The sequence below is a fragment of the Urtica dioica genome, chromosome 7, assembly GCF_054948205.1.
Source record: "Urtica dioica subsp. dioica isolate 48M chromosome 7, U.dioica_male_clone48M_v1_H2, whole genome shotgun sequence".
NCBI classification, from domain to species: Eukaryota; Viridiplantae; Streptophyta; class Magnoliopsida; order Rosales; family Urticaceae; genus Urtica; species Urtica dioica.
Window position 1 is genome coordinate 40,868,888 of NC_142762.1, and position 13,127 is coordinate 40,882,014.

General features: G+C 34.5%; 1 protein-coding gene across 1 annotated transcript; it reads right to left on the minus strand.

Annotated features, from left to right (window-relative positions):
- Window positions 1–10,277: 10,277 nt before the first annotated feature.
- Window positions 10,278–11,281, minus strand: LOC149391633 (uncharacterized). Its single transcript, XM_089620700.1, has one exon. The coding sequence runs from the start codon at window positions 11,163–11,165 to the stop codon at window positions 10,677–10,679; it is 489 nt and encodes a 162-aa protein (XP_089476826.1). The 5' UTR covers window positions 11,166–11,281; the 3' UTR covers window positions 10,278–10,676.
- Between the last annotated feature and the right edge of the window lie 1,846 nt (window positions 11,282–13,127).

The following is a 13,127-nucleotide window of genomic DNA, read 5'->3' on the forward strand; positions in this document are numbered from 1 at the left end:
AAATTTAGTAATCAATAAATTTTATATGTATAATGTACATGTAAAAGGTCAACATATTGTAATTGTATATTCTATATATGTTAGGGATTATATTTGAACAATGCTATATTCATAATATATTGATTTTAGTGTAGTTAATAAATAAAAATCATAATTAATAGACAATTATGTTTTAACCATGGGATCCTCCATATATATATATATATATATATATATATATATATATATATTTGCCGAATAGTCATTTGAAACTATTAACTAGTAAAATAGCCAATCATTGAGAAAATGAAACCAAGCATTGTGTGTATATGTGTTATGCATATCATTTCGTGATTCTATATTTAATTTTAGTATAAAAAATTAATTTCCAACAAAATAAACTAGTTAGTTGTAAGATAGACAGATCCTAATTAAGAGAAATGGAGAGAGAAAATTAAATTGGTGATAACTAAAAAGAGTTAAAAAAAACGCTGAAATCAGACGCATTTCAGCGAATATAATGGCTCCGTTTGACATTGATGTTCTTTAAAAAAAAACTGCTTTTAAATTATGTTGTAGAAAAAAAGTTGTTTTTAAAGGTAGATAGTTATTAGGTAAAATAAACATGATTATAGAAAAAGATCAAAATAGACATCTTTAAATATTAAAAATAGTAATTATTAATGTAGTGATTCTTATGTATATATATATATATATATATATATATATATATATATATATATATATATTTATATACTGATATTTTGTAATTTATAGTTTAAACAAAAGTGGACAGCCTAAAATTTATTTTATTTTTAATATAACGTTTTTAGATTATTGACAAACATTTGAACTACGGATTTATCGTTCCTACTAAACTTGAAGCAATAATAATTATATATATAGTGATTCGTAGTAAAATTATATATATTTAATAAATAAAATAAATCATAATTCATAGTTAAAAGATATAAATAATTTTTATTTTTAAGAATTTATACTGTACATATATATGTGTATTATGTATATATAATATACGCGACCCATAAAATATAAATAGTTGTTTTGTTTCCTTGCATTCTCTCTCAATATATCTCCTTTATTTAAGCTTTATAAAAATATATATAGATAGGTATAGACTATAGATTTGTTTGTTATGTTAACTGCCGTGCATAACTCGTTAAATGTGGTAATTCTAATAACCATTAAAAAAATTATTTTTAATTATGATAATAATATATAATAAAGGCTAGTATAGTACTGACCACATAGTCTTGAGAACCACAATAGTGGTGAGGGTAATATTGTGCGAGGAACAAAATAACTAATAAAATTATAATAGTAATTGAACAAAATAAAAAGAAAACCAATTTTCAAAAGCTACGAAAATGATTCTCTTCTATATCTATCAAAAGCACTTATCCACTTAAAAATAATAACTATATTACCAAACGCCTAAAAACCAATTGAGATTATAAAAAAAAAAAAGCTAAAAGCACCATAAAAAATTGATCAACTATTACCGTTTGATAACTCATTTTTCATTTTCCGCAAAAACCATAATTTGGATGATTCTACTAATAAATATTAGAGAGAGAATATTTTTTTTTATCTATTTTTACCATCTTCTTTTTCTCCTAATTTTTTTCTTTGAGCCCCGCATATGTCAAGAAATTTTTTTTTTTTTAATCTGGATTTGTTTAACGATTTGTTGACATATAGATGTAAACAAATGATACAATTTGTTGACATGCAAATGACAACACTGAAAAATTTGTTAATTTGTTAACATAGATATTAACAAATGACAACATTGGAAAATTGGTTGATATGTCAACAAATGACATAATTTGTTTTGTGGACATAAATGTCAACAAGTGACACAATATGTTGAAATTATATGTCAACAATCGACACAATTTGTTGACATATATGTCAACAATCGATATGATTTGTTGACATAATTGTCAATAAATGACGGTTTTCTCTACAAAGCTACTCATATTTTGTATTTTACCTAATATTTATATATGTTATAGAATTGGGCTTAACATTTACAAGAATTGAACGGAAACGAGAGGATACAAATACTAAGATTCCATTTTTCTTTCCCTTCTGGCCTCTCGTTAATGAGCCGTTTAAAAATCAACAAAAATAAGATAAGAGTTTTTGTCTTACAAAAATGATAATGTCTTCAAAATAATTCTAATATACTACTGCTCAGACCCTATTAACACCAATTAATGAGCATGAGAAAATCATAACCACCAAGGACAATTATATTTCTCTCACCACATAAAGTGTTTTTTCGCCTTGCACAACAAAACATGGAACTCAAAAAACAAATGAAATAACCAAGTAGCAAGATATTATGATCTACACATCAATAATCAATGGAAATATTATAAAGCAAGTGTCTCGCAACAATAAAAAAAAATAAAAAAATAAATAAATAAAAAAAACAGACACGCCATGGCGGCAAGGCGGAGAGGCTAATCAAAATATTAGAGAGAAAAATCATCAAAAAAAAAAAAATTATCCATAATTAACCAATAATTCTTTTATTACCAAGCTGACAAAACAACAAAAGCCACAAAGAAATATCGATTGTTTCTTATTAAAAAAACAAAAACAAGACTTCTAGGTCTACAAATTCTAATATAGCCAAAAATCACGGTCGATCCTCTAGTAACTTGGTTAAGATCATTCTTATTTTTTTCAAAAATATATTTTATCGACGCATTGATGTATGAGGTTAATGGTCCGATTTGAATCTTAATGCGAGACGTATACCACTGTAGATTCACTATAATGGATAACCTAAATCGGGAGTTGTTGGAAATCAGTCATGGAACTACATCAAATGATCAGTTTGTACTCGAGCTTGGCAGACAGACTGTTGGATCATCATAGCAGAGATTGCTTCCTGCGCAAGGCATCGACGGTTGAGATTGATCGGGTGGTTTTAGTGAGTTATATGTTGTGTATAAATAGAGAGAGTTGTAGTGAGGCTGTTAGTAACTTCATTTTTCAATTAGTTGTTGTAAACACTTGGGGAAACACTTTTGAGAGACTTATTGTACGGGAAACACAATTTGGGGCAAAAGTGAGGACGAGTGTGTAAAGACTTCTTGATAGTGATCGTGATTTTCGTTGCTGGATGTAGGCACATTGTCGAACCAGGGTAAAACTTGTGTCGTGTTATTTTCCGCGTTTGATTAGCTGGTTTATTGCTTTCCTGGTTTTTGCTTGCATTGGAAGAAATCTAGGGTTTCATCGACTAGATTGTGCAAGTTTCTCTACAATTGGTATCAGAGCCATTACCACCAAATCTTTTGCGACACTATGGGGATCACGAAGATGGAGATCGAACGATTCAATGGCAAAGGCGATTTCGCATTGTGGCGACAGAGAATGAAGGTGATTCTCGTACAGATGAAAATCTCCAAGGCGATCGATTCTGAAGCCAAACACGCTGAATCGGTCACGGATGAAGAAAAGGCAGAGATGAACGAGCTCGCATACATCACGATCATTCTGTATCTTGGAGACAAGGTCTTGCGAGAAGTGGCTAAGGAGAAAACCGCCATTGGCGTGTGGAAAAAGCTTCAGAGTTTCTACATGAAGAAATCACTGTCGAGGCGAATTTATCTCAAATGGATGCTGTTTGGGTTCAAGATCCATGAAGACAAGCCAATTGAAGACTATCTAGATGAATTCAATCGAATCGTGATTGATCTTGCCAACATTGAAGTGGAAACCCCTGATGAAGATCAAACAATTCTGATCTTGAATGCTTTACCTCCCTCTTTTGCAAACTTTGTAGATGCAATGAAGTATAGTCGATCCTCTATCACCTCCGAGGAAGTCCAACTGGCTTTACAGGCAAAGGCATTGCAATCTAAGGGAGAGAAGAAAGGAACATCTGAAGGCTATTCGCCAAAGGCAAACAAGACAAGAAACCCTCCAAGAATTCCAAGAAAGGGAAACAAAAGGCTGAGGATCAAGAGAAGCCTTTCGCACACAAATGTTACAACTGTCATAAGGAGGGCCATATGAAGAAAGACTGCCCTGAACTGAAGAAGGATCAAGGAGCCTCTACTTCAAAATCTGGAAAAGCCTCATTGGCAGAAAATGAAGGCTATGACAGTGTTGGAGCTGTTATGGTGACCTGTGATCGATCAAGCACTGAATGGATGCTAGACAATGGGTGTTCCTTCCACATGACTCCTCAAAGGGAATGGCTTGAAGACTACTAACCTGAGGATGGCATTGTGCTCCTGGGAAACGACAAGCAATGTGATGTCTTTGGCATAGGATCCATCAGACTCAAAAATCACCAAGGACAAACAAAGATCCTCAAGAAAGTAAGGTACATTCCTGAATTGAAGAGAAATCTTATCTCTCTTGGTGTCTTAGATCAGGCTGGTTTCAAGTTCACCTCTGAAAATGGAATCTTGACTGTATCTAAGAAAGGGTTAGATGTACTTCAAGGTGTTAGAAGAAATGGTCTTTATTTTCTGTCTGGTGAAGCAACTACTGGTTTGGTTGCTACTGTGTCAAAGGAAAACCTGTCTAGACTGTGGCACTTGAGATTAGGACATGTCAGTGGAAAGGGGATGTCTGAATTGTCCAAACAAGGTCTTCTTGGTACAACTAACCTTAACACTACAGATTTCTATGAAGAATGTGTGTATGGGAAAGCTTGCAAAACAAAATTTGGCAAGGGTGTTCACAGGTCTGAGGGAATTCTAGACTATATCCATACAGACCTATGGGGTCCAGCAAAAGTGGCATCTCTTGGTGGCAGTAGGTACTATATGAGTATTGTTGATGATTATTCAAGAAGGTTGTGGGTTTATCTTCTCAAACACAAGAATGAAGCCCTGAGTTCTTTCAAGACCTGGAAAGCTATGGTTGAAACACAAACTGGCAAGAGGGTGAAGAAGCTCAGATCAGACAATGGTCTGGAATATTGCTCTGAGGCTTTTGACAGTTTCTACAGAGAGAATGGCATTCAAAGGCATCATTCTGTGGCCCACATCCCACAACAAAATGGGCTAGCTGAGAGGTTTAACAGGACAATCATGGAGAGAGTGAGGTGTCTCTAGATACATGCCAAACTACCAAAGAAGTTCTGGGCTGAAGTTGTGAAAACTGCAGCCTATCTCATCAACAGATGTCCCTCCACATCAGTCAATCTGAAGACTCCTATGCAGATGTGGTCAAGTCATGACACTGATTATCATAAACTAAAGGTTTTTGGATGCACAGCATATGCTCACATCAAATAGGGAAAGCTAGAGCCAAGGGCTCTCAAATGTGTGTTCATAGGCTATCCAGATGGTGTGAAGGGGTACAAGCTCTGGTGTATTGAAGATGGTCACAAGAAGTTCATAATCAGCAGGGATGTAACTTTCAGAAAAGAAGACTATGGAGAAAGAAAAGCTGATGAAGATTTGGACATCCTATCTGAGGAAGATGATCAACCACAACCATCAGTTGAGGTGGAGCTTCAAGATAACAGATCACCTGTTGTATATGAAGAAACTGAAGACCATCACAATCAACAAGAGATAGCAGCTCAGCATCAACCACAACAGCTTGAGGATCATGAGGATGATGAAGCTAGAAATTAAGAACATCTAAATGAAGAAGAAGATCACACCAACTACAATCTTGTCAAAGACAGGGCTAAAAGAGTACACAAGCCCACACAAAGATTTAGTCATGATCTCACAGCTTATGCCCTCATGATAGGTTCAGATATCCTTGAAGATGAGCCAAGGACCTACAGGCAGGCTTGTCTCAGCAAGAATAGAGAGCAGTGGAGCCTAGCTATGGAAGATGAGCTAAAATAACTTAAGGAAAACCAAACCTGGACAGTGGTTGACAAACCACATCACAAGAAGATTGTTGGCTCTATATGGATCTTCAAGCTCAAGGAGGGAATCCCAGGAGTTGAAAAGCCAAGATTCAAGGCAAGGCTTGTTGCAAAGGGGTTCTCACAGCAAGAAGGAGTCGACTACAATGAGATCTACTCACCAGTAGTCAAACACAGGTCAATTCGTATCATTATATCTATGGTTGCTATTTTTGACTGGGAACTAGAACAGATGGATGTTAAAACAGCTTTCTTATATGGAGATTTAGATGAAGTCATCTATATGCAACAACCTGAGGGATATGAGATAGGAAATAAAGCTGAAAAAGTGTGTTTGCTCCATAAATCCTTGTATGGTCTAAAACAATCACCTAGGCAGTGGTATTTGAAGTTTGACTTGTTCATGGTGGAGATTGGTTTTGTGAGAAGTCAATATGACTGGTGTGTGTACTTCAAGGATGTAAAGAATGCAGGATATGTTTACCTACTTCTTTATGTTGATGACATGCTTATTGTAAGCAAGGAAATGTTAGAGATAAACAGGTTGAAGAGTCTTCTCAGCAAAAGGTTTCAGATGAAAGACCTAGGACCAGCTAAGGTCATTCTAGGCATGGAGATTCAGAGAAACAGGAAACTCAAGAAGCTTGGTTTTATCCAGAAGAAGTACCTGACCAAGGTCTTGGAGAGATTTGATATGTTGGAGTCAAAGCCAGTTTTCACCCCTATAGCTCAACATTTCAAACTCTCTGCAAGTCAAAGACCTGAATCAGAAGAAGAAAGGGTGCACATAACAATGTACCCTATGCCAGTGCAGTGGGGAGCCTTATGTACTCTATGATTTGCTCTAGACCAGACATAGCTTATGTTATAAGTCTAGTAAGCAGATTCATAAGTGACCCTGGAAAAGCACATTGGCAAGCTGTTAAATGGATCCTCAGATACATTAAGGGTACAGTTAATACTGGTATCATCTATGGTTGCAAAAGATCTACAGACTTCCAGGTTGAAGGTTATGTGGACTCTGATTATGCTGGGAGCATAGATACCAGGAAATCTCTCACCGGTTATCTTTTCACTATTGGTGGTGGAGTTGTTAGCTGGAAAAGCAACCTACAGTCAGTGGTGGCTCTATCAACAACTGAAGCCGAGTATATGGCTGTTACCGAAGATGTGAAAGAGGCCATTTGGCTGAAGGGTCTAGTGATTGAACTTGGTTTCACTCATAGACAAGTTGCAGTGCACTGTGACAATCAGTCTGCTATTCACCTGTCTAAGCATCTGGTTTTTCACGAAAGGTCAAAGCACATTGACATCAAGATGCATTTTGTGAGAGACATTGTCAGCTCAGGAGAAGTGAAGATAGAGAAGATTGGCACTGAAGACAATCCATCAGACATGCTTACAAAGTCAGTTTATGGACATAAGTTCACACATTGTCTAGAACTGATAAATGTGAGAAATAAGATGGAAAAGGCTGGTCCTTAGGGATCAGTGACATGAAGATCACGATTGCTACATGTGAGTTCAAGACTGAGGTGGAGAATTGTTGGAAATCAGTCATGGAACTACATCAAAGGATCAGTTTGTACTCGAGCTTGGCAGACAGACCGTTGGATCATCACAACAGAGACTTCTTGATAGTGATCGTGATTTTCGTTGCTGGATGTAGGCACATTGCCGAACCAGGGTAAAACTTGTGTCGTGTTATTTTCCGCGTTTGATTTGCTGGTTTATTGCTTTCCTGGTTTTTGCTTGCATTGGAAGAAATCTAGGATTTCATCGACTAGATTGTGCAAGTTTCTCTATAGGAGTTGTGTTTATAAATCTCTCTTTCGCTTTATGAAGAACATCGATGCTCATAGTATAAGTAGAGAAAAATTAAGACATTATACAAGTGTAAAATTCTCAAAATATCATCGGCTAAATACATTTATATTATAATTTTCGCATGCGACGTAATCGCGTAAATTTTTTATAATTTTTCTGATAAATTAGACTTCACAACGCAACTCAACAGTTAGAGCAAAAGAGCCTATAGCTTGTAAAAACCAAAGTGCCAAAGTGAACCAGAACTGGCAAATTGAAATTACTTTCAGATTCATGTGAGGCCCACATGAATTATGACATCAACACATCAAACGTATTGATGCCGATGAGTGTTCACTTCATATATAAAATTTACTCTAATCTTTTTGTTAAAAGTCATTTTATGACACAAGGTAAGGATCAAATTGCAATTACAGCCAATCCCCTATAGCATTCAACAAAATCATAAACCTACAAAGAACGCGCAGGATTGAGTAATCAAACTCACATTAAAAACACATAATGCAAAAACTAATAAAAATGGCTCCACATATACATTAGGAGCATATGATTACTTTCATTAATAGAGAGCGGATAAAAAATATAGTTATGATGATTGAACCACGTGAGCGTGCGTTTCTTTTGTAACTCATGCTATATACTATAGGATTCAGAAAAATACAAAGCTTAGTTGCGTCGTTAACAATTTATATAGCATAGACATGAATAAAAAATGAAAAGAAAGAAAATGACAAGGGTTTAGTGATTCTTAGGGTGGTCCAACAAACAATGGACTAACTATTCTGTGTAACAAAACGCCCAAATAAGAGAAATGTATGCTATCAATACAACGAGTACAACCATATACATTTCACACATAAAATGGCCAGCTAAAAAATATCTCTCTACTAGTTGCTTTTAAAACTAATAGAAAATCACCTTCACAAAAGTGTGACAGGTTTAACTTTTACCGACCAAAGAGGGTGGCAAAAACTTGGAAAGGATTTTACCACAACATGGTGACAGAAAAAGGGTTTGGGCTTGATAGTGTCAAGAATTCAGTGCAAAATAGAGCATAAATAACTCAAGTTGGTGAAGACAATTCATTGAATTAAAACGTAGTAGGTGACACCCCATTGAAATATTGGAGCAAATGTTAACTTTCCCACAATAATTGAGCGGATAATAAATATTGAACTAAAGTCACTCTCTTCAATACAACATTCAATTGAATCTTTCTCCCCAATATCATGATAATAATAAAATATTTTATTTTGGCTTGAATCCATAATAATAATAACGGAAAATTTCATAACTAACTTAAAAACATGCATTACTTTTCATATTTCACTCATTTTTTTAAAAAATTTCAAACAAAAATACTTTCATGATTAAAAAATTTATGATCAACATTTATTGAAATTTGATTAACTGTTATTAAAATCTTGTCAGTAGTTATTGAAATATGATCAACAACTATTGAAATCCGTTTAATTGTTATTGAAATTTGATTAACTATTATTGAAATCTGATCAACTATTATCGAAAATTGTTACTTATAAAAATTAAAAAGTTCATTGCCAATATTTTCACTAATGATAATGATACAGCCCACCACTAAAGTCTAAAGCTGTTGAGAGTCCCATCCGTTTGAATAGTAGGCCCAATTATAAGCCTGGTCCAAATTCTGTGCAGGTTTTTTTCTTCTTCTTCTGAGAACCTTCGCACTGAAAAAGTATAGATACAACTATGCATAATTTATTCCCCGTCTTTATTATTATTTTTCCCCAAGTTTCGAGTATGACATGGTCGTTGGAAAGATATTTTGATTGCGTCTTCACACAAGTCACTCGGACCTTGTGACATTCTTAGACGATAGTGATGGCACGTTATGAAATTGTGGCCCTTAGATAAACCAGACCGAATCAATTCATCGTGGGGAAGGTTTTCCGGGTATGAATCTTGTTTCCTAAATTTTATATGTCATACGACTTTAGGCTAAAACTGAATACATGGAAAAAGAGTTGAACAACGATATGGACGAGTTAAAAAAAAAAACCAACCTTGTATTCAATCAGTCAAAAAACGATCATATGGTTCATGTTAAGACTTCCAGAGACGTGTGAAGTTCCATTAATATATATTCAACCACCTTCCAAGAAACAACGCCTTCGCTTTAAAAATTCAACGCACTTGGTTAGTCAATGAAACCAGCAATTCTTATCTCTGGGACTATTAACTTTGGTCATAATCTCATTGGACCGACTTTATTAATTATCGGCCTATTCCCTCAAAATTTGACTCGTCTCTTCATCTTCGTCTTCGCTAATGCTTCGAATATTAACATGCCAAATTTTCCAAGTGAAATGAATGCTCATCTGAAGTTGATTTCGACAATAAATAACACAAGAACAAGGTAATTATAATATTTTACAAGCAACGCTTTGAAACTCAACACCAATTTCGATTTGTAACGAACCACTACTTTCAAGTGAATATATAGAACAGTAATTACAGGGACTCGGTCGAATCCAAGGTTTACATCAGAGCAACGGAATTACAATTTACTTCATAAAACACAGAAAGAGGTTCAATTACCAGGAAATCATAAATAAATATAACACACTTTACTAGATGAAAGATCTGAAATAGAAAGATAAACGAAACATAAAACAGAGACCACATAAACAACTTCGATACTATCTTAACCTCTAATCTACTGTATTTAAAGAGGCAACATCAGGCGAACCCTATAATTTACAGAGACTACAGACTAATAGTTATTATTAAAAAAAAAAAAACTCGTAACATGAAACCTACTTGATCGAGTTCACAACCAGAAGATTTTCCCCTTGAAAAAATAAGGGAGCATCTTTCAACCATAAAACTCAAAAAGCTAGATTACAATACACTAGTGAACAGTTACAGCATCGGAACCAATCTCCTTCCGAGGATTGGTTCAGATCGGTCGTCTCTTCGTTGCTAAAACGACCAGATCTGAGTCCTTTCACACCACATCTATACGTAACATCTTAACCAAAGTGCTCGTTGCCTCGCTGTAGGTCGACGAATCAAATTTCTTCGCGAACGCCGGGACAGGGAGAGAGCTCGGCGGAGGAGAGACTATACACATCGACGAGCCGGCGTAAAATCCTCCGGCTGCCTGGAACGACATCGTCGGAATCGCCGCCGGTAGCGGATCGATCAACGCCGAGGCAGTAGCCAGATCCGGGAGTTTCTCGCCGCGCCTGAGGATTTTGACGCTTCCGTTGACGAGAGGACTCACCGATCTGTCTACAACCGGAGGCGGAGATCCGGAACCGGCATGGATCCGGCGAGACTTCCGGTTCGGGGGAGATCGGTTCGGCGAAGAGCGGTTCGCTCGATTCGCGTCCCGAGACGATTTCGCGTGCGAAGGAGGAGAAATTAGGGGTTTTGGAGTAAAAGGCTTTTTTAGACAATCCTGTGGATTCAGAACCGCCACGGCAACACCCATCGCACAGAAAGAGGGTTTTGTTGAGAGAGAGAGAGATGGGGGAAATGGCTCTATGAGAGCGGAGGAAGAAGAGAGAAGAGAGAAGAGAGAAGGGAGAAGAGGAGAGAGAAAGAGATATATAATTGAGTTTTTTTTATAGACAGGTCGAAGGGATTTATAGCCAGAGAATATAAGCTTTTGTCCTTCAAAAGCAAGACCTAATTCGAATTTTTTATATTATTGTACTTTTGCTTTAGAAATTTTATAAAGTGACCCTTTTAAATACGAGAAATTTCATTTTTTGGGTTTCAACAGTAAAGAAATATCAAGTCTAGTCCATCAGTTGAAAAATATCCAAAATTAGATTTTGGATCCAAATTCGAAAAATATCCTTTAAGTACATTTTCCTTTATTAAATTATTAAATTTCATCGAAATTCATCCGAATTCATCTTAAATCTTTGAATTTCATCATAATTCATCCGAATTCATCTTAAATCTTCGAGTTTCATCCAAATTCATCGAAAAAAAAAACTCAAAATCATTTTAAATCTTCAAAGTTCATCATAAATAGCTATGGATTTCGTCGAAAAAAATTTCAAATTCAAAATCCTAACTTTTTCAAACCCGGTCCAAATTATTTAAGGGAAAATATCAAGAGTATCCCTCTTTTTTAATCGAAATGCGAGATTTATCCATTCGATTTCTATAAATATCAGACATATCTCTTCACTTTAATATAAATGACATATACCTCACTTAAAAAAAATATTATATTACATATATCAACATTTTCTTTTATTTTTTATAAAAAAAATAATTTGAACTCTCCAAAATACCCTCGATAAAATAAATATTTATTTACTATTTTATTAAAAAAATAAAAATCTCTATTTATAAAAAAATACTTAACTTTTTGTAAAGAAATTTTTTAATTTAATTTTTTTGTATATAGAATAGAAAATAAAAAAATTATTTCATTAAGGGTATTTTGAGAAGTTCAAATTATTTTTTTGTAAAAAATAAACGAAAATGGTGATATTTGTAATATAAGATTTTTTTAGGGGAGATATATGTCATTTATATTAAACTGAATGGATATGTCTGATATTTCTAAAAATCGAATATGGATAACTATTGCATTTCGATTAAACACAATAGATACTATTGATATTTTCCCATTACTTAATCATCACTCTAATCATTATTAAAACCATCCTACAACAATTCAAATACGAAATAATAAGAAAATCTTACTTTTTTTTTTGTCAATCTTTTGAGTGTCAAAATCCTTGATTTGAAAGAAAGAAAAAATCATTTTGAGTGGGAAGAAGAGAGAGAGTGAAAAAAAGGAAAAAAAAAAAATGGCTGGAATGGAATTTTTGTGCTCTTTTTTTTTTTTTTTTTTTTTTTGTCAAAAGTCTAGTTTTATATATTTTAAAACTATGATGTCTAGCCTTAACATTTCTTTACTTTGCCTAAAAAACTGAAATTACCCTAGACTTTTTTATTTTTAAAATATCTAAAAATAGATTTTTATCTTAAAAATGGACAAAAATATCCTTCAGAGCAAATATATATTTATTTTTCTTCTTTTTTCTCTCATCTTCACTGCTCACTCAATTTATTGAAGAGTTCCGACGAGTTTGACGCTATTGCGTGGATTTGAGCTCATCCCCTTAAAATTGTTGTTTATTTCGTGCTTCATTGCTTATAGATGATTTAGATCGAATTCGATAAAGTTAGGATTTTGAACTTAGAGAAAATTATGATGATATACGACGAAAATCATATAAATTTACAATGACGTGCGATGATTTACAATGGTGTACGACAAGGTTCATACATAAGAGAGGAAATGAGGAAATAAGAGAGAGATGAAATGATAAATAGATTGAAAGGGTTTTTTGTTTGGATTTGCGACGAGCACAACCACACCCGATCATTGAATCAGCGGCGAGAACGCCCACATCCAGCTACACGC

Bases quoted from the DNA above. Each gene is read 5' to 3' on its own strand.
- LOC149391633 (XM_089620700.1), bottom strand. From the start codon at position 11,165: ATGGGTGTTGCCGTGGCGGTTCTGAATCCACAGGATTGTCTAAAAAAG.